Source organism: Camelus ferus, chromosome 13 (genome assembly GCF_009834535.1).
Source record: "Camelus ferus isolate YT-003-E chromosome 13, BCGSAC_Cfer_1.0, whole genome shotgun sequence".
NCBI classification, from domain to species: Eukaryota; Metazoa; Chordata; class Mammalia; order Artiodactyla; family Camelidae; genus Camelus; species Camelus ferus.
In genome coordinates, this window is record NC_045708.1 from 64,799,494 (window position 1) to 64,827,196 (window position 27,703).

A 27,703-nucleotide genomic window follows, 5' to 3' on the forward strand; every position below is an offset into this window, starting at 1 on the left:
ACGACTATTACTTGATCCTTTGTCAGCTACTTCCACCCAGGGTAGGAGATTACAGAAGACACGTTCTTGGTGTCTCGTCAACATCATCCCAATAACAAAGACCTTACCCTAAGGCTTCCTGGTATTGAAAGTGCTTGTTTTGATCGTCCCATGTGAGTGGCCATGGGAAGGGGTGGGACAAGTTGCTCCGCTTTAATCTTCCAGTTAACTCAGGGGCTTCATAATGTCTACACTAATAATATCAGAGAATTACTAACGTAAGATGACGAACGAAAGAGCCTACGAATTCACAGGACAGCCTAAAGGCCTATTCTTTTTAAAGAAACAGCGCATGCCAACGTGTTTTCATCTGTCACCACCAGTTGTCATTTAGTAGCCATGGCTTAAAATTCTATGTTTAAAACCTCACAGAGGTTATAATGGCATCTTAGCAGATACTTGAAACAATACTAAGTCTACTGAGACATCATTATAAAAAAATAACATCCAGGATATTTCCTTTATTATATTAATTTATACATACATATACAGCACCATAATGTGAAACAATTATGCACATTATTTAAAATCATGTATTGGGCCCACAATTGGCCTAGGTTTATTACAAACTCACTTGAATGGTGGCAACAGTCACAAAGAATCATTCTCACTTCTCTTCCATGTCTGTGTAAAATTTTCTAAAAACCAAAATAAATTAAATACAAATTAACCCAGAGCTAAATGAAAATTACCTAGCAAAAAAGGAGTACTAACATGTACCTTGTTTTAAAGTTTCAGCTGGATAATAAATTGTTTCAAAAATCTTTACATAAAAACACTAATACTACCACCCATAAATTATAAAGTGTAACAACAGATAGTATATTTATTTTTTACCTAATTACTTTTTAGACTCATAGTAAAAAGCTAGTTTATAGAAAATAAATCAAACAATTCATCCAAACATTGTTACATAAGAAGTTTTAAGAAACTGTAAATAATTCTTAATACTCTCATTTTGATTCTCCGACTTTTCAAGACTATGTTGTATTTCTTTCAAACATACTTCCTGATGTTGTGCTTTCTAAATAAAAAAAAGAAATAAAGATAATTAATAATGACACTCACATCAAAGGAAAGTCATGATATAAAATTTATATACACAATAATTGAGCACATGATTTTTAATTTTTTAAAAGAATCCTAACATCTGATGTGTTCATTATTAACTTATCTTAGAGTTCATTTTTCTTTAAAATCCAGAGTAAATAAAGCACATACATGGTTGATCTCTACTGTGGTAGAGTTTGTTATAATACACATTCACTTAGCCCTAGATTATTACATATTTAACATGATTAACTTAAATTGGTTTTATTTAAAACTGTCACAATTAATTTCCATTACATTTAACAACATATTTTAATACTAGTTTTTGCTATTTTCTTTGCCTAAAAATTTGTATTTTATACCATAAGAATGACTTTGGGTATCTTAAAAATTGACAGAATTCTAGTTTTAATAATATAAACATTTTATTTTTAGGATCTTTTAAAAAATAAAGAACCCTCAATATCATAAGTGTTCTTTGAGGAAAAAACTTTAAAATCTAATATTTTTAAAAAATATTCAGTTGCATATAAATTCCCAAGTAGATTTGTTCACTGAAAATACTTTAGATAGGCCGCAAAGATCATCCAGCTTCCAACTTAAATGCAGGCATCTTGGGAAGAAAAATCTTTTATCTCCTATTGGGTATTCAGTGACATCTGAGACCTTCTGAAACTGACCGATGCCCCCCAGGGAAGTGTGGTGATATGAAACATGGTCTAGGCTGAGCTATGCAAAGTCACAGAATGAATACAATGAATCTTTGGGGAATATTGATTTTACTCAACGACTTGGAGGGAAAAAACGTTAATACAAACACACTTATACTGTAAAGTAGAATGTAAAATGTACATGGATTTTGGTATAACACATTAGATTCCAAAGACATTTCAGGCTTTTTGGTCCAGGTTAAGCTGCCAAGGGTTACCCTTAAGTCTGTGTACCCACTTCGCCCTCCCACTGGAGGACTTGGGCAGAAAATCTGCAGAGGCCTGCTGTTGTGGGCAGGGCACCATGGAAGACACTAGCACACAATTAACTATGAGTTAAAAAAAAGTATTGAAATAAAGGGAAGCCTTGTGCTAAATTAAAAGTGAGAAATGTTTTGTCTTTTTAAAATTTTTAAAAAATTATTATTTTTTAATTTTGTGGCAGTAATTAGGCTTTTATTTGTTTGTTTGTTTGTTTGTTTGTTTGTTTTTAATGGAGGTACTGGGGATTGAACCCTTGTGCATGCTAGGCATGCACTCTGCTACTGAGCTATACACCCCCTACCCTAGAAATGTTTTGATCTGATTAAACTGTCATGGAACTTTTGATGGTAATAAAATTAAACTAACATTGCATGTCAAGAATTATTTAACTTTTGAACCTTTCAGGTTTTCAACATTTGAGACACTTGGGAATGAAAAAGTAGTTTTAATAGAGTCTGGCTCCTGGAAAAAATAAAAGTATCATTATTTCCTATGTCATTGTTAAGCAGATAGTTTTCAAGTAATTCAGTCACAACTAGCGCTGGCTTTCACAGTATGTTATGCCAACTGACTATTTCATGAATAGTTAGGAAAAAATGTTAGAAGACTAATTAAGCACTGCCAATTTGGTATCCTCATTTCATGGTTGAGTAGATCCAAGTACCCACTTCATATACAGATATAAAATATTTATTTAACACCAACTTATAATTTTCTAAAATATAATAGTTATTATTTAAGACATATCAAAATCCAGCTCATAATAATAGTATCTATCTTAAAAAAATAAACATACTAGAAAGAAAGTAAGTAAACAATATCTGTAACTTCCATTAAGCATCTGTCATGCAAAAGTAACATGCAGGGACAGGGCCTGACAAGGCTTTGGGGGAAACGGGACAGAAGCTACCAAGGATGCAGGATAATAATTCTTCAGTACAATGCTGACATTTTAATTTTTTATGATTTATATTAGTCTTTATTTTTAATATTATCAGTAAAGCAATAGCCCTGATTCCCCTCACTTTGTACTTTAAACTACACTCCACTGTAAGAATGTTAAATGCTAACTTTTTTTTATGAAAATACATTGTCATACTAATACTTACACTGTTCATTTTGCAAACAAGTTGATTTTGTTCTTCATTTTTCTTTCTAAGCTCAGTTTCCAGATCTAATATTTTAATTTGTAAAGCCCTTTCTCTAGATGACATTTTTTCTATTTCTTCAGAAACCTGTAATTTTAATTAAAAGATAAAATAACTAAATGTGCTTTAAGGTATGAACTAAAGCCTTGACATAGTTATACTGTATCTCTTCTTTCCAAGTAGATATTATTTAGATATTAGACAATTAGCTGGAAAGTGTTTAAAGATGTTCTATCTGGAGACACACAGATAGCATAAGCATGTATACTCCTCTTTGCTGAGTAAGTATCTGAAAAATCAGCTCGGGTGGAAGAGCGTGCGGATTTGCACTGCTCTGTGACTTAGGCAGGTTCTCCCCAGTACTGCATTTCTGTAACCTACTGAGACCAATGGCCACGTTTTACAGTATTTATAGTCACCACAGCGTCTAGAGTGGTGGTGGAGCATAGGAAGTTCACGATCAATGCTGATTACAGACTAACATGGATAGAATTAGGGACAGGGCAGGTGGTACTTATACTCCACAGACAGACAGACACAAAAAAGAGATTGGTTTTTTCATTCATTCACTCCCAAAGTGGTCTGAATTTGAGTTTTCGTATCTCTCTGATGGCTTACTTTAGCAGGAAGTCTAGCTTAGCTGTGTTTCTCCAGGGATTCAGGTGTGCAAGAGCCTATCTGCAGGATCCTGGGTTGAAAGCACAGGAATGGGAAGTGGAGGCAGGGACTAGTTCAGGAGCAAGGAGCTAATAGGAAGGACCATCCTCTAATCTAACTCCATGCACTAAGGTTTACGTTACTATCAAGTTATTTACAAAGATCTCTTGTGCACAAATGCCAAGTGAGGAATGCTAGCAGGATCTGAAGCTGTGGCAGAAGAGCCCTCAGGACAAGTGTGTCTTTCAGTGTCCCTCAGTGTGGACAAGGACAGTGCAGTGATGCACTCCTCACGTGGCAGGAACTAGGGACAGCTTGTGTTCCTCTGCAGCAGGAAAGAAAGGAGAGGGCAGACACATCGCTGGGGACTCTAAGCACTTCTATGAAGGAATCTGAGAGCATCTAGCACTTTCAAAGTCCATTTAGGTTGAACCCAGGATAAAGTCACTTCTTTTCCTCCTACAAGTTGGGGCTGAGAAATCTGAGTTACATTTCCACCACTGGCAGTAAGTTTTACTACTCAGCTTTCATTCAAATGTGTGTCTTTTAGAATCAATTTAAATTGTTTTCCTAGAGTTAAAAAAATAACCATATATCTATATGACACATGATTTAATAGCCATATTTCAAGGATACCAGATTTGAATCTGACTTGTGGAAGTGCCTTTAACAGGCTTGGGAAAGACCATGGGTGGAAGAGAGTTTAGAGGGAAAGATCCAGAATTTGGTGTTGGATGTGTCAAGATTGCGATCCTGAAATTAAGTGGGGGTGTCAAGTAAGTAGCAGAATGTGTGAATCTAGATTTCAGGGGAGAGAACAGTCTTGGGTAAAGTATACACCGGAGAGTCATCAGGATATATAGAAGGTCTCTTTTTAGCATCATTCAGTCCTATGAGGAAACTCTTCACCCCCATGTTACGAATTAAGAAACTGAAGTTTACAGAAGTAGCTTGCCCTGGGTCAGGGTAGAATGTGTCAGAGCCAGAATTCAAATCCACTTCTTGTGGATTCCAAAGCCCACCTTGTGTCCTTAAAAGACTACATTTTCAAAGCATTTGATAAATTTCTCTCTTTACCGAGATATTCTTAAATGAGTCCCCTCATGTCCAGATTGAACTAACCACGCCCCCGATGTACCTTGTACCTTCTCTGCATCGTCACATTTCCTGCATTTAATTCTTACATGTATTTATTTATACAACATTTGCCAAAAAAACCAGGGAGTTGAACTTTACAGCTTACCAGATCCTGATCAGAATGTTCAATAATTTACATATTTGCTTTTTTTCTTTAAAAAAAAATCAAAAAATAAACAAAACAAAACAAAACAAAAAAACAAAGAAGGAGGACTCCTTTGAAGTGTTTTCCACGTCTGCCATTTACCTGCCACATCATCATTTATCTAGTGAAGTAACTCTGGACCAGTAACGTATCTTTTTAGCTCCAAGAGAGACAAGTAGGTAAAAAACAAAAATGTAATTGCTCCCTTCACCCTGTCATCAGGATAAAAACAATAACCATAGGTTTGGCAAGATGAGATATTGTCTGTTTAAAAAGATGACTCTTTGGTAAACTAATTAAAAAGTTTCTAAATAAAGGCCATCTGTACCTTTTGTCTTCCTTCTTCTAAAGCAGCTTCCAGCTGTCTGGCCAATGCTGTATATTCTGCGGATTTCTCTTTAAACTTAAGATTGCTGTGCTTAAGATATTCTTCTTGGTTTGCTAGCTTCTTTTCAAGCTCTTTATTTTCTGCATCCATCTGTTCTAATTTTCTTTTTACAGAAGACATATATTTTAAATTATAGTGTGTAGGGAATAAATGTTAACACCAATTTTAAGTCAATTTAATACTTACTGTTGTAGGTTTTCACACTTCAACTGAATAAGATAATTTTCCTCTTCCAGAGAAAGCTTTGTCAGAAGATTATGATTTCCATCAACCTAAAAGAAAAAAGTTTTCTTGGTTACTTTCTTTATAATCAACTTCCAAAGAAATCAATATATTTAACATTAGAACAGTTATAAAAAAAAAAGCAGGTATAAATATTATTATTACTCCTATACAGAGAGACACCAAGAAATATTACATCATCAAAACACAAGTTCTTAAATTCCTGGTTAAGTTTAAAAAACTACGTTGCCTCAAAATATGTTTAGTCGAAAATCATTGACTAAAAGTTTTACTGAAAGGTGGTAATTAAAACATTCTGAATAATGTTTTATTGAAAAAGAAGACTTTTTAAAGTAAATGTGAAGATTTTAAACAGTAATCTCCTGTTGTTTAAAACTTAGCGTTACTCTTACAGTTTTTTATTTCACCTGCAGATAGTCTGATAACTGAATATCAGAGAAGTTGTAACTGAGTAAAAACCACGTTCATGAGAAGCAGAATAAAATCAGCAAACATTCGCCCATGCTAAGACAGAATATTCTTCCCATTGCTTCAAAAGCTGTATTTAAATAGTTCAAGAAGTTTTGGGGAAAACAAAGAATTCTTCTCATAATTTCAATTTAGTAATTTGGGTTATCTATGGGATTTAACATTTTCCTAGAAAAATCTCTTCTCAGGAACTTAAATTCAGCAAAGTTTTATTTGCATGTTTTAAAAAACAGAATGCATTTCAATATTGAAATCCAGATTATATTTGGAAGATAGGGAATCCTTCCTAAAATTATTTTGCAGATAAAGAAAAAGACTTGCTACCATCCTTGGACATGCTTCTTTGAAAAACAAAAGTGATTGATTAAAAAATTATTAAGTGCTTAGTATGTGTTAGGCATTAAATTAAGAGATGGCTATATGGTGACTAACAGGGCACCCATGATCCCTTTTCTGATAGAGTAAAAAAGTATATGTTGAAAAAAATTATTGAGAATAATCCAGATAAAGTTGATGCATAATTCTAAGTAAAATAAATTCTAATTGTGTAAGATAAATTACCATAATTTACCTTATCCTAACAACAAAAATTATACATGTAAACACAGCTTTACTCCTTTGTTCATGCTATTACTATGTCCTCAAATGTCTAAATATAGCCTTGTAAAAACAAACTAAATCATCAATTTCAGTTACGAATTTTTCACTATACAATACTAAAAGAAGAGCAAGAATAGCTTGCAAAATAATATTACAGTATTTGCATGAAACGATATTTTATCAACTTATTTAGATGAGAGTAAAATTATCAACCCCAGACATGAGTGCCCTCAACTGGTGAAATTATTCCAAAGCATTTAACACATCTGGCAAAAATCAGAGTGACGGCGGGACACCTGGCCCTGAAGCTCCCTAACGGTGTGTGCCTGGTCTGCACACTTCCCCTTGCAGTGCTGCAGGCTCTCCTGACACTCGTGAAGCCTCTGTTCCGCCGCCGTCAAGGAATCACGGACGTGCTCTAACTCCTTCAGATGAGACTCCATCTGGCCTCTCATCTGAGTGTAGCATTAGGGAAATAAGTGCAAGATCACACATTCAGCATTAATGTTTTACTATCTTAAATACTAGATATGCTTGCAATATAATAAGTATTTTCAGGTATAATAGTTTTAAACAAAAAGATTCAAACAATTAAGCATAAATTAACTTTAAGTTAGACTCTGCTAAATAAAAACATATAATTCAAAAGTGGGCTGGATTTTAATTGGTTTCCAAAAAGTCTGTTGAGTAAATGAAATATGGTAATATTAGCTTGCAGGGAGAATGTCTAAACTACTTAGGAAAGCAAACTTTTTTGAATCCTGTCATTTCTATTCAAGCATGGATATTACTAATAAAACTGGCATGGTGGTTTTCTACTGTCCAGCCATCAGTCTAAAGCAACTGTCACTTTTTCTCATTCAATCTTGTAACTCAGATATTTCAATTAGAGCAGCTTTGCTGCACCCATCTTAGTCCAAATCAGTAGAGTTTACTGTATGTAATTTCAAGAAAGCTAATACCATCAGTCCTCATTAGACTATAATTTGATCATCAATGTTGCTATGAACAAATCTAATTGTATCCATATTAATCTCTTTGGCTGCTGTGGCACTTTTGTGGAGATGTGACAAGAAGCAACCCTAAGAAATGTTTGTACTGCTAATTAAGAAAAAATGACAAGACACAGGGTATTTAGGATGTTCACTGGGAGGAAAAGCAAGAGTGAGATTCTTTCCCTGACCCAGGGAACACCTGGAGCTGCTGTGCAACATCTAGCATCCTTGAAGGTAAGACGAGAACAAAGCCTACCTCTGGGTCCCCAAACATCTAAGAGCCCATGAGAAAACCAGGGGACTTGAAACAGTGAAAAAGAAAAAGGAAGCATTTCATTAAAAAAAATGACTGTCTACTTTAATACCAGTAAGAAAACATTGTGACCTCACAGTATCTAAAACCCACAGGCTCCTGCCCCACTGGCCTCTCAGACAGGTTTTTTAATAGGCTTTTATTTACAGTGCTGCCTACAAAGGAGGAAACACTTGCATTGGTGCGTCTCATGAGAAAAAGAGATCAAGAGATGTGAAATGATCTCTTCTCTGGGCTGCTAAAACTAGGCGAAAAGTAATTCTGAGCAGTAAGTTGCACATTTGATGGGCTATCTTGATCTCTGTTTAACCAGCAGAATGCCTGCTCTGGCTGACCTCGTCTTCACATTGGTAAGACTTACTCAGATTTCTCAGTTCCAAGACGCGGGGGCAACCCAGAGACAGTCACCTTATTACACTCAGTTGAAACTGACCAGCAACATCCCATGACCTCTGCAGCTGGGAGGCAGCGTCCTATGACTTTCACTGCTTCCTTACCAAAACAACTTTGAAAAGACCCAGAAAGGGATGCGGTTTCATTTAAAAACTTAAAAATATTCACAAAAACATCATAACTTGCCAACATTGACCTTCCCCTCATTTTTTTGCAATAAGATGAAAAGAAGGGAAAGATACTGTTTTTTTTTTAATGATGTTATTTTTCTTCCAAAAAAGCATTTTGTGGAGAATATTTATTTACTTTGCTCTTTTACACAAAAGATTTAATACCAGAAGAAAAAAAAGTGAGATTGAAAATGAGAGGTATTCAAGTTTGCATGAAGCTCACTGACAAATAACCATTTTTGTGCTATTTAGGTCTGCTCTTGTATGAGAAAAATTAAACATTTATGCTATTTTCCAAATATTTTGGAAAAAGTTAAAAAACATTCATACAAACAAACATTTCAAGCCGGGAAGAAACATTATTTCCTCAAAAAACAAACTGCCACAGAAATCCAGGACAGATAATTCTAGGTCTAAACTACAGAAAATGACCAAAAAGATGTATATAAAATTTATAAAGCACAAAACATACAATTAAAATATTATTTTATTCTTTAAATTGTCAAACTTACCTTCTTTAATTTTTTATTTTTGTTTTTTGTTATTAGGTTATTTTCTTGTAGCAAATTTTCACATCTGCTTTTCACCATTTCAGCTGCTTCTTGCAACTTTTGTATCTGAAAATAAAAAACATTATTAGAGTAACATGAATTATTTTATTATTAGGACCAATATATGAAATAAAAGCAAACAATCTACATTTAAATTTTAAAATTTCAATTTTAAACAAATCCTTATTTCCCTATTAATACTCTATGTTTATCTAACGTTATTTCTTCTTTAAATATGGGAATCACTCAGTGATCTAATCCACAATCCTTTTATGATTGACCTGTCTTCTCCCATCAATACTTCTAGAATCTTGAGCTCTGAATATCAGCAAGAGAGATTCATTTGCTGGTCAATATCACTCTAAAGAATCAGTCCCTGGTCCAAACTAGCTCCTAAACCAGTTATTTTACTCTCCAAGTCAAAATCTGCTCAAAAAATATCTGAAGACTTTATACAAGGCCCAGAGCCAAGAATATGGTAACTGATCCACACAGTATTCTTGCTGAGGGATTAAACTGGAACAATTGGCTGGAAGACCCAGACGACATTCTCAGTAACATGTCCCACAGTCCATCACAGCCTCCATTCTTACCTCCAGCCAGGATGCCAGCAATATCCTAACTGGATGTCTCAACTCCATTTTCCCATTAGAAAACCAGTTTAGAAACCATTGGGATGGAGCCCTTCCTGCTTACCTACAGTATGCCCCCCGTAAGCTTTAAACTTTAGTTCATTATTCTTCAATTCAAACACTGTCTTCTGAGAAAATCAAGTTCTTTATTGACTAGTTTGTTACCCATCATTCAAGGACCCAAGTAAGTCCCATCAAATTAAGTTTTTCTTAAATACTACATTTCCAAAACATAAGCTTTTCTATAAATTACCATTGAACACATGCTTTCTTTCATATATATCATCATAAGTTCTTTTCCAGGTCTTTCATGTGAGTAAATCTGAATTATACTTTATTTAGTTGGAAAGAGGAAATATTAGGCTTTAATGATCCTTGAAGGGAGCCATTATTCTAAATCAATACCATTAAAAATGTAAGAAAACAAACAAACATAACCAAGATTAGCAAGATTATACATAAGGTTCACAATTATACCTATGTTATTAATTTCAGATTTACTCGTAGGAGTATCCAATACAAACACAGGTAATGTTTAAATCAGGAATCAGCAGAATCATCATTTTATAAAACTATTTGGGACCTTAAGAAATATTGGGGATATATTGTATCTATATATTCTATCACAAATAATAACTCTACATTTCTACAGTTCTGCTTATTTAGATCATAAACAAATGCAGTGTTTTAAATTATCTACCAAATTTAACAAACATTAAAATATATGCAATGGTCACCTGAGTTTTATAAACTTCAATAAGGGTTTTCTGTTGTTTTTCTACTTCTTGTAATTCTAAGAGTTCATTTTCAACAGAAACAACCTCATCCTTCAAAGCAGCAAGTGCAGTCTATTAAGGAATATATAAAAAGATTTTATAAATTAGAATTCACTTATACTTCAGTGCTATAGTATTATAAAAACGAATAGTTTATCAACAAAAGTAATAAAATAACTATTTCTGATTGCAAATAATTACCATCTAAAACTTAGGAATTTCAAAAAGCGAGTAATATTTATGAGCAACCTTAAAAAGACTTACTTAAGACATACATATTTAAACTTTAGAACTTTATTGCCAAAAAAGACTTGGAAAATAGAAAGACTATGTTTCTGGAAGGGAGTACTCAATACTACTGACATACCAGTTTTTTTCCAAATCATAACACTTTACCACAATTACAACCAAGAGTGTAACAGTTGAGGGAATGAGGAATATGACAAAATTAATTTAAAGTTCATATGAAAAAATAGAGGCTAACAAAATTTTTAAAGGAGTTCTAAATAGAGAATCTCAGTACTTACTAGATATTAAAATGTATAAATAACTAAAATCATTAAGGTACTAAGAGAGTAGTATATAAGTCTATGGAATAAAAAAAGAAAAATACACTAAAATTATGTTTAGTACATGACAAAGGTTGGATTTTTAAATAAAATAGGGAAAATATGGATCACTATATAATGGTAATAACTATTAGGACAAAACAGATTATGAAAACACAATTTTTATATTAATTATAAATTTATTTAAATATACTAAATATGAAAAATAAAGCTTTAAATTTTTTCACAGATGATTCAGGTAAAATTTTATTTGATTTCAGGATAGCAAAAACCCAACTAAGTATAAAATCAAAAGAAAATATCAAGAACTGTAAGGGTCTGAAATTTTACCCTCCAAGTTTACGAGACAGCCTAGCACAGTTTCATGGATACTAGCAGAAGACACAAGACTCCTGGCTCAGAGCCTTAATCACTTTATTACAGCAATAGCAGTAGCCAGATATCAGCATTTGTGTTAGTTTTCTAAGCCCCACTTCCCACAGGGCAATACAAAGAGGGCCAGATGACACCTGTACACGAGTGGGATGTATGGAGGAGCAACCCTGAGTCTAGGGAACCCAAATCTCTTATAACAGGAAGAAGCACGCCTTTTGGTAGATGGAAACATTGTTATCTTCCAAAGATGTTCACTATACAAACATCCTTGAAAAGATAGTCTGGATCTGAATCGCAGGCGGTCAGTACTTGGGCTTGCAAGATGTGCAGAAATGGGAGAGACTCACAAAAGCAGCCATAAAGGAAAAAGATACACACACACACACAAATACATACACATATATATGTATACATATATCAGCAAAATTTCATAGCCCCTTGAAAAATTTAAAAGGCAAACAAAATGCAAAAAAAGTAAAAAATTATGACAAAAGATTAATACGCTTAATATATAAAGAGTTCTTACATAATAATTAGGAACAAAGACATATAAAGGGCATAGGTTATTCAAAAAGGCAGAAACATAAATGATCAATACATGAAAAAAATATGTTCACTAGTCATTAAAAAATGCTCTAGGCACTGTATAGTCTTCTAGCAGTGAATAAAAGAGACAAAATTCCCTTCTGTCATGAACTTACTGTACCCCATGTATAGATGTGTAGAAACAAGGAGTAGATGGATGAAAAATAAGAATAAGAAGTAAAATATATCATACATGAAAGCAGGGTAGGAAGGACAAGTTGGGAATGGGCCAGGGAGGCCCCCTGTGAAAGGGACTTCTGAGTAGACACCAAAAGGAAGTGTGGCTCTCTGAGGTAAGAGGAGTCTCAAAGAGAAAAGCAAGGGTAGGAGAAAGCCTGGCCACTCAGGGAAAAACAGCAAGAAAGCCAATGTGGCAGGAAGCAAGAAAACAGAGAGCATGGAAAGACACAAGGTCAGAGACATAAAGGAAAGCCAGACGGTGTAAAGCCTTGTAGATGTCTACTCTATGAAACAAGATATCATTGAAGGGTTTTGAGCTGAGCAGTGACATGGTCTGATTTATATTTTTATAGGAATTATGCTATGGCTACACTGAATGCTGACTGCAGGGAAAAGGGCAGAAGCAAAAAGAATTAGGATGTCACTCTAACAACGAAAGATGATGGCAGCTTGAACCAGAATAACGGCAGTGATGCTGGTGAGAAGTGATCAAATTCTGGATATATTAGAAGTAGATCTGCTGACAAACTAGAAGCAGGTGTGAGAGAAAGGAGTCAAGTAACAGAAAGGATGATTGCCATTAGCTGAGAAACTGAAAACTGTAGCATGGAGCAGACTGGGGAGTACAGGAGCTGTGTTTTGGGACTTCAGGAGCAAGGTCTAGGTTAGAGAGATTTGAGAGCGCCCATAATATAGATGGCATTTAAAGCCCCAACACTAGATAAGATCACCTATAAAATTTGGAGATATTTGGAGTACTGGAAAAAGTACAAGGATCCATTTATGATGGGTGATTGGAAATACATAACACTAACATTAAGAATGGGAATGTGATGCTGAACATATGTATGTTCACATGTAACTGAAAAACTGTGCTCTACACTGGAAATTGACACAACATTGTAAACTGACTATAACTCAATAAGATAAAATTAAAAAACAAAACAAAACAAAGAATGAACACCCTTTTGAGCATGTAATTCCACCTCTAGAAATTTATCCTAAGAAAACAGACATAAAAAGACTCAAATTATCCACATTTTTACTTACAATAGCAAAAAAACTGGAAGTGGTCCCCAAAAATTACATATATGCTAAAAGAGTAACCCTACTTATCTTTTGGTTGTGAGATTATAGGTGATTTTTAAAATTTTTCCTTTTGTGCTTTTCTGTTTTTTACACTTTCTAGAATCACCAAATAGAACTTTATAACCCTCAAGATAACTTTCATTGTTTTTATTAGAGGAGGTCACTGGGCCTTGGAAACAGTATTAGCTAGCATCTTCTTCATTTGAAACTAAAATCTAAAATTATTCTAAAGTAATTGAAAATAACAATATACAACATCTAGGCAATTTTACATTGTAAATAACATATGCCAAGTATACTTAGATATTTTTCCTTAAAATCCAGAGAATAATGCATTTAAAATATGTTTCAGAATTATTAATTATAATAATATATAAACTTCAACTCAATTTATACTTGTGTAATTTAAAATTAATTTCATTACCATGTAATTAAAAACTAGATTTATAATTAATGAAATATCCTTCTTACCCCTCTCTCTGAAGGATACCAAGGAAATTAAGAAAATAAAAATACACAAAATTGCTTCCTCTTCGTGGATAAAACATTTAAGAAATTCGTTCAATAAATATTCATAGACAGCGAAGTATATGTCACACCTCCCCAGGGCATCCTGGGCGAACAGAGATGGGCGTTTATGAGGAAAGACTCATCCCAACTGAGAAGACTTCTACGGGAAGCAGCATTTGAACTGAACTTTAAAGGAAAGGTAGGATTTATATACTGAGAAAAATAGCATCCCAAACTGTACAAAGAGTAAAAATATAGGAATAGACAGAGGAAAACATAAACATAGTGCAGGAAACAGTGAGTGCTCTTATTTGGCTAGAGTTCAGGATGACTGCAAGACAGCATCCTCTGACTGAAAAAGGAGAAGCGCTGAGTGGTAGGGCGCTTTCAGGAAGTCTCCCCAGAAAGGAGCGATGGGGAAAAGGGACACAATTCATCTTTTGATTCCCTCCAACCTGTTGTCTGAAATTTAGCTATAATGGATGGAGCCCCAGCAGCCATTCTGAATCATGAAGATGAGGGTCACAACCTAGGAACGGCAGAGTAGAGAGCTAACAAGTAGCTAGGTTCTCTGACACCGTACCGGCTCTGAACTGCCAATTCTGGCCTTCTTTTCCATCAACAGATTCTTTTCTGTCCTCTATTTACTGTCCTCCAAATTATCGTCCTCCAAAAACAGTATTATGGAAGTGAAAATGATGCCAAAGTCTTTAGTCAAGTCTCATCAGGTTACATGTTTCTATGATTGGTAACTCAAATATCCTTTTTCTCAGAAAGTATAAAAGCTTCTTCCCCATCTTTTCTCGGCTACACATAAAAACCAATCACCCCTGGGATTTGATTAAGTTGGAAAATTCTTTCTGGTTATGAAGCGGCCAAGAACATACTTTCTGGTTTCAAACAGACCAGGCCTGAGGTTATATCCTATCGTAACCATGACACCTAGAAATAATCTTATGTATTAAAGTTAATGTAATTTTGGATGATTCATCTAACTGCTAAAATTGGCAAATAAATAAATTTTCTTAGGTTGAGACAAACAGAGTTACTCAACTTTATAAATCTTATTTAATGCTGCTGAAAACAATTTTTACATGTATGTGTAAATAACTATAAACATTAAAAAATCTATATCTAAGTATCTGTGTATGTATGGTATGTACAGATAGATAGTTTTAGAAGTGACTTGTTATCATGACACTAATTATTCTCTAACACTCTGAGAGACATAAGGGACAAAATGATGCAAGAGCACTGTTCCAAACATGCTGTTATCTGAAGCTACTTCTACCAAGTAAACTAAGCTGTCATTACAAACACACACACACACACACAAACACATAGTACCTTTAATTTTGTGTTCTCAAGATTCAGAGATTGATTTTCACATTCAATTGTGTGAAGTTTTCTAAGAATTTCTTCACATGAATTTTTTCCATGGTCTTCCATTTTCTTCAGGTCTTCCAAAAGATTAATGATTTGCCTTTATAAAATATTTTATAAAAGTCACAGAAATTTTCAAACAATATATTTTAAGAGTGTTTCTGAAATTATTTTGGTAGGGTACACTGTTTCAAAAGTTAGTAGAACTCATACAACCAAGGAAATAGGAAGCGGTAACCTGTATGATTACTACTACCTGAGCAACTTTGATTAGAAATAATTAACCATTTATGATGCCAGTGAGAAATTATACAACATTCTCTTTGCTAGTCAATGAAACACCTAAACTACCACCCACAGGTAGGTCTGTCTGTCATTTACACATGTGCACACACATATGCACAATTTCAGGGACAAGGTTAAATAAAGGATCAAGTGATGTAATAAATAATCTTTAGAAGCAAAGTATATGCATTAGTTTTCAATGATAAAATTGAAGAAAATATACAGAAAATGAAGCATTCAAAAGCAAATATTCAGAGTTCATTATTGTTGGGGCTTATGAATAAATTTCAAATCATAAAATATCCATATTTTCACTCACTGATTTTCTTTGTTATACAGTAAGACACTTTAAGGAAAAATAATTTTTAGAAATTTGGAAGCATTTATGTTTTTATTATAAACTTTGTTATATATAGCTACTTAAATATTATTTTTAGTAGAGAAATATCACTTCCATTTCAAGACAAGGTCAATGTTAACATTTACTGCAAACAATAGATGACACATACTCAAACATCAAATACTAACCTACAAGTTCAAAATTTCAAAATGTGAACACCAATGCACTTTTAGTGGGTAATCGTTTTCATTGTATTTTTAGAGTAGAGTAACGAAAGCTTACAGAATTATAAATAGCAAAATTATCAAATCATATAGACAACAGCTTTACCACATGTAATCCAAAAAAACCAAAATACTAACCACTCAAAGAGGAAAGAACTAAAAATACTTATTAAACATTAAAAAACTCTAAATTTTTTTCTTACTTTTTCATTGTTTCGATCTGAACTTCCAATTCGTTTTTTTCTATTACAATTTTGTCATGATGACTTTTCCAGGCATTGGAAGCTGAAATTGTCTCAGACAACTTGGCTTCCTAAAAAACACATAAAATACTCATTTTGTAATTTAATAACACTTAGGTTTTGTTCAGGGCCCTAAACACAAATACATTATAAACAAGGAAACACCCATCCTATAAACTTTGGAACTTCCGTTACAGAGAATTTCAGTGTACAGCTCTGAACACAGGAAAATTTTAAAGTAACCTTTAATAATGACTTGATATTACTATTAATTCATAGGCACATAGTGGCAGTTCTAACTTAACATTTTAAGGATATTGATGGAACTATTTTCAAATAACGTTTTGTAATTACTGAAGATAATTCCCTTTACATTTATTAAACTTTTCATTTGGCATTCTATCTACAGTAGATGCTGACAACCACATAAGCATCAGAGAAAGACGCCCTCTATGGTATACAGAGAAACTGCTTGCAATTCCCCAATTCCCCAACATTCAATGATGCAGCCTATATATCTTTTAGATGCCAAGCTGTTTTTTTTAAATTGAGGTATAGTTTGATGTACCATATTACATAAGTTTCAGGTGTACAACATAGTGATTAACAATTTTTAAAGGTTATATTCCATTTACAGTTATTATAAAATATTAGTTATATCCCCTCTGTTGTACAATATATCCTTGTAGCTTATTTATTTTATACATAGTAGTTTGTACCTCTTAATTCCTTGTCTTTATCTTGCCCCTCCCCCCTTTTCTCCCCACTAGTAACCAGTAGTTTGTTCTCCATATCTGTGAATCTGTTTCTTTTTTATTATATTCACCAGTTTATTTTTTAGATTCCATATATCAATGATATCATACAGTATTTGTCTTTCTCTATGTGACTTATTTCACTTAGCATAATACTTTATTTTACTTAGCATAAAACACTTAGCATACAAGTCCATCCATGTTGTTGCAAATGGCAAAAAGTCATTCTTTTTGATGCCTCAGTAATATTCGTGTGTGTGTGTGTGTGTGTGTGTGTGTGTGTGTGTATCACAACTTCTTTATCCATTTATCTGCTGATGGACACTTAGGTTGCTTCCGTATCTTGGCAATTTAAATAATGCTGCTATGAACATTAGGGTGCATGTATCTTTTTGAATTAGTGTTCCCACTTTGGAGGGATAAATACCCAGGAGAGCAACTGCTGGGCCATATGGTAGTTCTATGCCAAGCTGTTTTGTGGAGATCACCCATTGGCCTTCAAACACTAGAACTGTCAGCAAAGAAATGAAAGCGGTAGTGGTGGGTTATCCACCTTGAATGTGAGCTCCCAGAGATGGATTGTTTTGTTCATTGCTTAGAGTCTTGAGTAGTGCCTGGCATACAGCAGACTCTCGGTAAATAACTGTCAAATGAACCTACTGTCTACAAATCCACCTTGAGAGCTACAGCCACTGTACCCACCTCTATAATCTACAGAAAAACAAACACACTAGAGTGACAGAAGTGCCAGTAATTACTAACCAGAAGACCCAGAAGTAACAATGTTAACAGTCAACATTTACTGTTTCCTTCTTTCCTTCCATCACTCATCCACACGCTGAAAAAGTATTTATTCAGCATCTACTATGTGCGAGACATTTTTTGTTTACATTTTACCAGTAATGGTTTTGATATGTTGAAGAAAGACTGTTTGTTTTCATATTTTATGTAAAATGAACATTAATATGCACTATGAAGTATACATAGGACAATTATATTAGAACATAAATTAAGATATTCAGAAATTTTACTTATGAAATAAATGCTAAAAAGAAAATTTAAGACACTGATGTGATTAACTGTTGTGGGACTTTTTTCAAAAGGAGTAGTAAAATAAGGCCCCTCTGAAGAAATGTCAGTTAAAAAGATACCAGAATGATGTTTAAAAGAACCAGCTATTATTGAGCCTGAGAAGAACATTGCAGCCAGAGGCAACAGCACGGAACAATGAAGCAAACACACTCCAAGCATTAGAGGAACCACAATGAGGCCAGTATGGCAAAAACGCAGTCTGGCCAGGCACTGTGCTCCGGCATGTATGTTCTCATTTATTCCCCCTCACAATCATACGAGATAGGCAGTACTATTAGCCCCTATTTTATAGATAAGGAAACTGAAGCTTAGAGGAGGTATGTACCTTACCCAGAGGCACAAGTGGAGGAACCTTCCTATATTATGATTTGGGGCATGAGTGATACGATGCTAGTTAAATAGGAAACTTCCAAGTGTGTTAACGATTCAGTTAGCTTTTGCCAGTCAATATTTTTAGGCATTCAAGTAGGCCTACAACCTTCTAGATTTTGAACTTAGTCCTCTATTTTTTATCTAATTAAGTTCTTCTGAATGTAGGTTAAATATTAGAGTCTTAAAATGTTAAGAGTTAAACTCATAAAATATTGAGTTGTTTTATTTATACAAGCATTTATGCAACTCTGTCTGCATTTCTAAAAGCCTCTAATAATTCTATAAGCCACAGCATAAGTTCTTAAGAGGCAAGATATCAGTAAGATACTTAAGAGAGTAAATGTTTTATTAACTGGTAATTGAATAAATATAATTCATTAAAAACAACAAAGCACTAAGTACATTTCAACTTTGTAATACACCCAAAGATCACTTTCACATGGTGGGTTTACGTCAGCAAATGGTTTTAAATGCATTACAGAGTTTAAGTGAAGTGAATTACTGAATAAAGTCATATGGTCTAATAACATAAATCAGCATTTCCCAAACTGGTATTCTTCAGAACCAGTTCCAAGAGTTGCTTTGTGGATAAAAGAAGAGTTCAGTGCTTAAATAAGTGGTGGGGAACTCTGAATTCAATACTCTCTCTCCATGACACTGCTTTAGTTTTACTGAAGGCCTTCTCAGAGCCTTTAATATTAAGTTAATGTGCCTTTAATTTAATGTTAATGTGCACTGTAAATTTCCAAGGGTGAATATGCACGAAGTGTTACCCTTACTTGGCCATAGATGCTTTGGAACACACTTAACACACTCTTCTAATAAAGTCCCAAGGAAATGCTGATATAATTCAATATGCCAATTTGACATTTTATGTAATCTTTCAAAATAAAGTCTGAAGCAAAAGAGTACGAGTAAAGTTTTTCTAGTATCAGCATTAAGAGAAGAACAACATTATATTAAGCACTATGAGGTTAACTACATAAACTAAGTACATAAAACAATTCTTTAAGAAAGAATGCATATACTTACCTGCTCTCTAATTTGGGAAGTAAGGTTTCCCATGTCTCCAGTAAAATGTTCAATCCTTTGTTTGTAAATTTTAGATGCCTTTTTTAAAGCTATAGCTTTTTGCCTGCTTGATTCTTTTATTGCTACAGCCTCATGCTTACTCTTTCTCAATTGCAAGTTCCATTCTGATATCTTGGTTTCTAAGCTCTAAAAAAAATTAGCAATAATTAAATTACTTCAGAAATTCAATGTTTACATAAACATTGTAAAAATATGTAAGTAATCTTCCATATAGAATTCATCAAAAAGAGTAGTCATGTGAGTAATAGAAAGCAAAACAGTAAAGAAAGGTGACTTCACTAATGTTTATTTGTAACCAGTTATAAAACGCAAATTTAAAATATGTAAGCCTATATAAAACTAATATTCCCCTTCTATAAATATTAATATTGGTGATACAAAAACTAACTTCCTTAAAACTTTTTTGATTAACTAAAATTTTTTTAAATTTCACACCTAGCATATTACACATAGTAGTTACTGCAAATCAAAAAAACATAATTGAGCTGGAGACAATTCAAACAATAGGTACACAAAGCTCAAAGGAATCAGCAGCTTCCCAAATATATTAGGACTCTTTAGCTGGAATGAAAAATATGTAAAGGATATACGATCAAAATCTGCAGCTCATGAAGAGTAAAGATGAGATCAACACATTTACAAAATTTTAATTTACCAGAATTAAGGGGCATGCCCTGACATTTGAGTAAGTTATATCGAGTTTAATAAAAGTACTGCTTTGCCCAATGAGTAGTAAGTTTGTGAAAGTTATTATTCCAAGACCAAACAGGTTCAGATCCATAAGAGTTAGTGAGGGTAAAAAAGTGTTTGAGGGCACGTTTCCATCGAGTTTGACAGTGTTAACGGATATGCCTGATTCCTTACCTAACTTTTAGTGATAGAACTAGACCCAGAATATTAGGTTAGGCGGATGATGGCTATGATTTAGTGTGATAACTCTCATGTTTTTATTTCAAATTGTTTGAAGACTTTGTATTTAAAAATATTTGAGTACTAACTATCTAAAAATTTAAAGACTTAAGATTTTAATGCTTTTACATTCCTTGGAAGTCATGTAATACTGAAAAGAATGTAAAATTATTACAGAATTTAAGTTTTAGTTTTCCATTCCTTGGACGATCATTGTAATAAAAAAAAATCAAAGATGTCACAGTAAAAGATGGAGCTTTTCTACTTAACTCTATGATCAACAAAAACTATGCTTCTTAACTTCCACTAAAATTTAGGTTAAAAAGTACATCTTAAACGAGATCTAAAGACTTTGATCTCTTTGAAAAGTGATTCCATGGACTAAGAGAAGAAGCAAAATATACTTAAGTTGTATTTAAAAATCTATTTAAACTAAAAAAATCCCACAAAACATTCTTAAGTTGTCTTTAAAAATCTATCTAAACTAAAAAAATCCCACGAAGCATTTCAATAAGTAGTTGGAGAAAACACGTATGAACAGAATAAGTTTACTTCAGAGAAACAAAGAATCCTCTCCTTCCAAAGAAACACAGATGTCATTCCTCTAAGAAACCACAGGGGGTCATCATCACACCATGAATAACTGCTGCACTAGCAGTTAAAAAACCCTTTAACACTTAAGGGGAAATAAAATTTTTTGAAGAAGGTTCCAGTCAAAACTTTCTCACTAGATTGATCAAATCCCATACCTTGGGCACTATTAGGAATTGTTCTGAAACTATCAAATTATTTTTATAGTTTCAAAATAACCTCTCACAGTCATTTCCCAAATGAACGTACACATAAAGCCAACTATTTGCCTTTTCCTATTTCCAAAGAATTATACATGCAACATATTATAAAGATAATTATCTGTCTGTTCTAAAAATGTGAAAATATTCTAGCTTAACTTCTATTACATTATAAATATCTAGAAAGAAAAATGGGTTCAAACCATCTTTGGAGTAGTTCTCAAGAGAATTATAATGCAATTTAAAATTTTAAAAGAGCCAATACAATGAATTGACTCCAACAATACTAAAAATATAAAATTTATGTTGACAAATTGAGTTAGTTCATTGTGTTTGTATCCTTAAAAAAACTTGTAAACCTAAACAGAAGAACTAAATTCTGACCCCCAATTATTTAATGCCTTAAATTTCAAAAGTGTATGTTAAAAGGAATGTAAGAAAATCCATGACCTGATGCAACTTTTTAATCATTTCTAAACAATAGCATTTTGGAAGGGGATTTGAACTCAAAGCATTAGACAGGTGAATGTCATGGCAAAATCTTAGGATTTTAGCCTTATATTTGCTCTCTAAATTATCATGAATATACAGATTTAACTGCTAACTTTTAAAAATTATTTCATTTTTAAACTGGAAAAATATTTTCAAGAACTTCCCTAATTGCTGTTTGAGGATATAATTAAAAATTGTGTAAGAAACATAAATTTTAGTAGATGATCTAAGATGTTAAATTACATGTTTTCTTTTGTCTTTACCGTGACAGAGCAATGGCAATTTCAAGCCTAGTTCATCTGCAATGCCTACGATACCAATGCAAAGAACACAAGGAATCTTTGGGGGAAAGTGCTTAAAAGCATCTATAGGCAAAGGACAAAATTTATAACCCCATAAGCCTACTTAATGTCCCTCTGATGGGCAAAGGCTTTTTGTCATTGAAGAAAAAAAAACCACCCCCAGTATGCAGTCTTGAAGCAGGGGCCCTGGCTGCAGACATCTGCCATGATTCAGGGGTACAAAAGCTGACAGAAATTTAACACAGAAGTCCTCATGCTGAGTGGGGTGTGTTTTGTACACTTCTCTTCCAAAAGTGGAAACACTGCTTCTTTTCCTTTGGCAAAAATAATGACAGCAGACCCAGTTAGCTTGTGTCATACCATAGCAATCTCAAACTCCTATCTCAAAGTGACTGTGAGGCTTCCACAAGAATATTTCAACTACTCGGTATAAGCTAGAAAATTCCCTTTAATTATCCTGCTAAAAAACTGCAAAACAAGGAGGTTACTCAATTATCCAAACACCAAAGCTAGGTTAACTGATTTTAAAGTCGTTAGTAATAAATATAAAATAATAAACATTCATTGTCTGCTTACTAAATATGTGTGAGCATATATATGTCTATGTATAGATGCAGAAAAAAATCTGGAATACTATATATCAAATGTTAATGGTTTCAGTATTTTTAAGCTATTTTAATTTTCTCTTTTATATTCAACGAATTTTCCACAATAAACATAAATTAACTAATAAAAGGAGAGATTTTTAAAGTATTTGAAGAGTCACAAATCTTTCCTAGATTGGCACTAAAAAGATAGCATTTTTATATTGGGATTTGGAGCCAAATCTTTAGAAAGACCAGAAAGCTGAAGACCTGCTTCAAATATGTATTTCCCATGGCAACACTTAAATAGAATTCTTTCAAAACCACTAAATTCCAGAACTAAGGAAAGACTTCATAGTCGTTCATTAATTTTAATACTTAAACTATAAAAAGATGAATATTTATAACCTTTATGTATTCTTTTAATTTATCATTCTCTGCTTCCTTTTTATGAACTTGGAACTGTAGTCGTTCATGTACTACTTTTACTGATTGTGAAAAACGGTTTGCTTTCAAAGCATTTGCCTGTAACAGAAAAAAAATGTGTTAGTTGATGTATTTCTACACAATATTAAACTTTACTGTATTTAGACATGATCCAAAAAGTTGATAAAGAGCGAAATACTACTTTACATGAACCACAACACTCCCCCCATTGCAAATGGATTTTATATAAAACCAGGATGCTGTCTCCTCCTCCCCCCTTTTTAGTTAATAACTCCTAATTCTCTCTTTTAAAAAGATCCTACCTATCTTCCTAGGTAAAACTATGGGTATGTCTAAAATGCTCCTACAAACACTGAAATTCCTTCATTTATACTAAAATTGAAACACAAATTTACACATAGGTCCCTGACTTATGCAAAGTACCCTGACTAGAAACAGCATAAAAATCTTTAAAGGAAAAACAACTTTAAAAAAATAAGATGTTATATTTGATACATAAAACTTGTAAGAATATCAAAATAATCTTTAAAAACTTTCTCTGTGTATTTCTGAAGAAATGGGGGCCAGGACAGAAAGAAGAGAAAGAGGGAGTCAATAACAAGAAAATATGATGAAATAAACTCCAAATGTGCTTACCTTTTCATTCTGAAACAGACAAGAAAGTTCTTGGATACAGGTCTCCTTTTCAAGTAGCTTCTTTTTAAGATTCTTCAGCAAATGTAACATAAGAGTTAGAAATATCACAACTTGGATAATGTTGGTTAATTTTATAAAACCAACCAGCATATAAACAAAAAATATCAGAAGAACAGACACCAAGTATAGATAGACTTACAGCGTTTTCACTTTCATTATCAGTCAGCTTCTCTAACATGCTGGATAAACTGCCCTCCACCTGTGGAAAAAAGATGTTATAAATCAGTGTTCACAAACTGTATTTCTCTACATAAAAAAGCAGAAAGAGGAATAAGCATCACTTAAGAAACTAATATGGACAACTACTATGCACAGTTTAGTTTTTTTTTTTTTTTAAAGTTAAAACCAGAACTTTAGAAGGATTTTTTGCTTAAGTGAACCAAATCAATTTTTGTCCACAATTTCTAAATAATACTTCTGAAAGTACAAGTCAATGACACAAAAATCACAAAAATCTTATACACAAAGGAAGCTCACAGTGCTGTTCATAAATAGGTAAAAATTATCAACAACCTAAAGTCTAGGAAAAAGAAATTTCTTAAAGAATTACAGTAAATCAGTAACAGAATTCTATGTAAATATTTTAAATGAGAACATAGAAAAATGTTTATTCATTTTGAGGGCCATACATATTATATGATTCCATTTATATGAAATATCCAAAATCAGCAAATCCATAGAGACAGAAAAAGTAGACAATGGGCTAAAGAGGGGTGTGGGGACAGGACTCGGACTTCTAAAGGGCCAAGGGTTTCTTTTTGTAGTGATGAAAATGCTCTAAAGTTGATAATGGCGATGGCCACACAACTCTGTGAATACACTAAATATCACTGAATTGTGTACTTTAAACAGGTGAACTATTTGGTATGTGAAGTATATCTCAATCAAACTGTTAAAGAACTAATGTATGAATGTATAAGTATAATGTACACAAAAGCTTAAATTCTAGAAGTATTTTATTATAATCAACTAAAATGAATTATAATAAATAAAAATATATTTTCTATAAAAACATGCTGCTTTCATGTAAAACAATGAAACATTGAAAGGAGAGGTTAATGATTGCCATTTCAAATAAAAATTCAAGAATTATTTCCATTTCAAATATTCCAATATTTTAATTTCCACAATTTAAGAAATAATATACCCTTCGAGTGAGAAATATCACTATTAAAATAGTGCTTAGTATTTCTTACTTGTTGGTATTCTTTCTTTCTAAGATGATGTTCTAAAGCTTGTCTTACACATTTTAAAGTGTCTAATTCTTTTGTTAATATTTCCTTCTGTTTAGAAATCTTCAAATTAGATGCAGAAAGATTAGCCTGACAAAATATAAGAAACACAAACACATTTTAAGACATGGCATTAAGACATTCTAAAATATAATGCTACTATTATAAAAGAATACTTTTTCCTAGTAATAAAACCATTCTTTTGCACATAGTAAGGAAAATTTGCCAAGTTTATTCACAGTAACTAGTACGTGTTACATGGTGCACTAAAGTAAAATGAAATCAAAATAAGGGTTTAAACCCTAAAGTAGCTCAGGCATTTTAATAAAACTAATAGAATACAATCTAATTTTTGCCCCCAACACTGAAATTTTAGAACAGCGGTCTCTATTCTGCATAACACTGTAGAAAACAGATATATTTCATCCCTCAAAATATTTTAGTTTTAAATTCACTCTTGAGAAAAGCTGACTCTTGTTTAACTCCAGGTAAGTCAAGAACTAAAGTATACAGTTTCCAGCTCAGCTTCTTACCAAGTACATGCCTGAGATTACCTCTGAGGAAAAGAACTGCAGTTAATGACATAGGAATAAAGAACACTGATAAATCTACATTTTTGTACATCAAATAGCAATACGTGAGCATAACTGCTGTACGAGACCTCAGTTAATGCATTCGGAGCGTTATCCTAGCTTCTCATTTTATTAGACGTTCACAAGTCAAGTACTCACATTCTCAAAACTTATCTCTTCAATGGTTTCCTTAAACAATGGCAAAAGTAATTCCACAGAACAAGTTGCTATCTCCGCTTCCTTAAATGTGGCTTCCAATTCAGTCTTTTCATTTAGGATGTCCTGCTTTAGGCTAATAAGATACACACAAATAAAATTTAAGTTAAAGCTGTTACATAAACTAGTTATACTTTTCATGCAAATAGAGCACAGCCTGATTAAATATTATAGTTTCATAAATTGCTCTCCAGAAAGTAACAGTAAATTGCCACTGAAAATGTATAAATTTTTTCCTACAGTTCCATATTTTTCTACACTTAACTATAGAGTTTTTAAAATGCTAAGATATGTGAAACACAAAGAGCACCAACAGCAACGTATCACTGTGTTATCTGCCAATTATTCAACATCCCTTTTGTAAAATGACTTGTGTGAAAGTGTCTTTTTCAAATTCCCTTCTCCCTTACTCCGAACCTAAAAGATTTGCCTTTTTAGACCTTACTCCCAAGCCCTTTCTTGAAACTCACTGTTCTTTATAAAAAAATTCCTCCAGAAGAATGCGTAAGCTGAAGAAACTGAACACAAAAAATTAAACCTCTCCAGATATCTAAAACTCTTAATACATCTCTCAGAATAAGACTGATATGATTTGCCTTCTTGGCTGCGTTTTACCTAGACACGCTGTGTACCACTGTAAGGTACATTTTTGGGGGGTTCACATTTTTACATCCTGAAATTGGGATGTTTCGTCTTGTGCTGTCTTTCCTGTATGTCCCCAAAACTTTCAGAATGAGTGTCCAAAGTTTTGAAGAATAACCTAGAGATGGGGTGCAGCATTTTTTACCCTTCAGCAACAAAGGGCCATAGAGAGGGATGAGGGAGTTGGTGAAGCAGTAACGTTTAGCGACATTCTAGAAGCAAGACTCCAATGTACACTGCCATACACTGTAAGGAAGAGCCTATGACCAACCAACTTTCTTTCAGTTACAGAGGCTCCTCAGAAATGCCAGTATCACCAATCCTCTCAACAGCAAGGCCAGCTCTCAGTCACAAAGTGACTCAGAAGAGTTGGACTTTGAGTATAAAGAAGTTTTGAGAATGCCTTAACAAATTTATTTCATTTACATCTTATTTTTATATGAGCTAAAAGTTATTTGGACTAAAAATCTAGGTATAATTAAGTTTGAAGGAGCTTCTCCAATGTTTACAAATCAAATTCCGAGTGATGAGAAAGCATCGTGTCCTTCTTTAACTGACACTTTTTCTTTTAGGGAACATAATATAATGGCTCAGTAACAACTGATGGCATCTTAGAGGCTATGTCAAAAAGTAGATTGTATTTTTAAGCACCAATGGCTTAAAATGATGGGCCTAAGAAGATACTGGCTACAAATGACAACTGTCATTAAAAACCACGGACAGAAAGTCAAGAATGATTGTAGGTGACCAAATACCATTTCCATTTATAACCAGCTAAACTAGAAGTGGACTATACTATCCATAGCAACAAAAATGGCATTTTAAGACTGTCATTTTGGGGAGCAATGACTTATACAAATAATAAGCACATTCCCCATTCTAAAGAAGCAAAACATGACCAGTATTTGCTAGAGAGCAATATACCAAATGGCAGTGAATTAGTGGTCGCTAATTGTATTTCCAATATTCCATAGTAGTTATATTTTCATTAACCTTACTTAAAAAGCTATATACTTTACAAAATCTTAATAGATAAGGTTTTCATTTT

General features: G+C 33.2%; 1 protein-coding gene across 8 annotated transcripts in view; it reads right to left on the reverse strand.

Moving 5' to 3' along the window:
• Positions 1–469: 469 nt before the first annotated feature.
• ODF2L (outer dense fiber of sperm tails 2 like) overlaps positions 470–27,703 on the reverse strand; it is a 34,358-nt gene continuing 7,124 nt past the window's right edge. For 7 of the 8 annotated variants that reach the window (XM_032494724.1, XM_032494721.1, XM_032494722.1 and 4 more), the window contains 15 exons: positions 25,957–26,089; positions 25,190–25,315; positions 24,133–24,192; positions 23,934–24,005; positions 23,259–23,375; positions 19,713–19,898; positions 16,423–16,532; positions 15,335–15,470; positions 10,641–10,751; positions 9,233–9,337; positions 7,146–7,304; positions 5,725–5,810; positions 5,479–5,641; positions 3,173–3,298; positions 470–1,063 (listed from right to left, as the gene is read on the reverse strand). In XM_032494724.1, coding sequence (XP_032350615.1) covers positions 935–1,063; positions 3,173–3,298; positions 5,479–5,641; positions 5,725–5,810; positions 7,146–7,304; positions 9,233–9,337; positions 10,641–10,751; positions 15,335–15,470; positions 16,423–16,532; positions 19,713–19,898; positions 23,259–23,375; positions 23,934–24,005; positions 24,133–24,192; positions 25,190–25,315; positions 25,957–26,089 — 1,819 coding nt within the window. In that variant the 3' untranslated portion in view covers positions 470–934. The remainder of the gene's footprint in view (positions 1,064–3,172; positions 3,299–5,478; positions 5,642–5,724; positions 5,811–7,145; positions 7,305–9,232; positions 9,338–10,640; positions 10,752–15,334; positions 15,471–16,422; positions 16,533–19,712; positions 19,899–23,258; positions 23,376–23,933; positions 24,006–24,132; positions 24,193–25,189; positions 25,316–25,956; positions 26,090–27,703) is intronic. The other variant, XM_032494728.1, reaches the window with a different exon arrangement.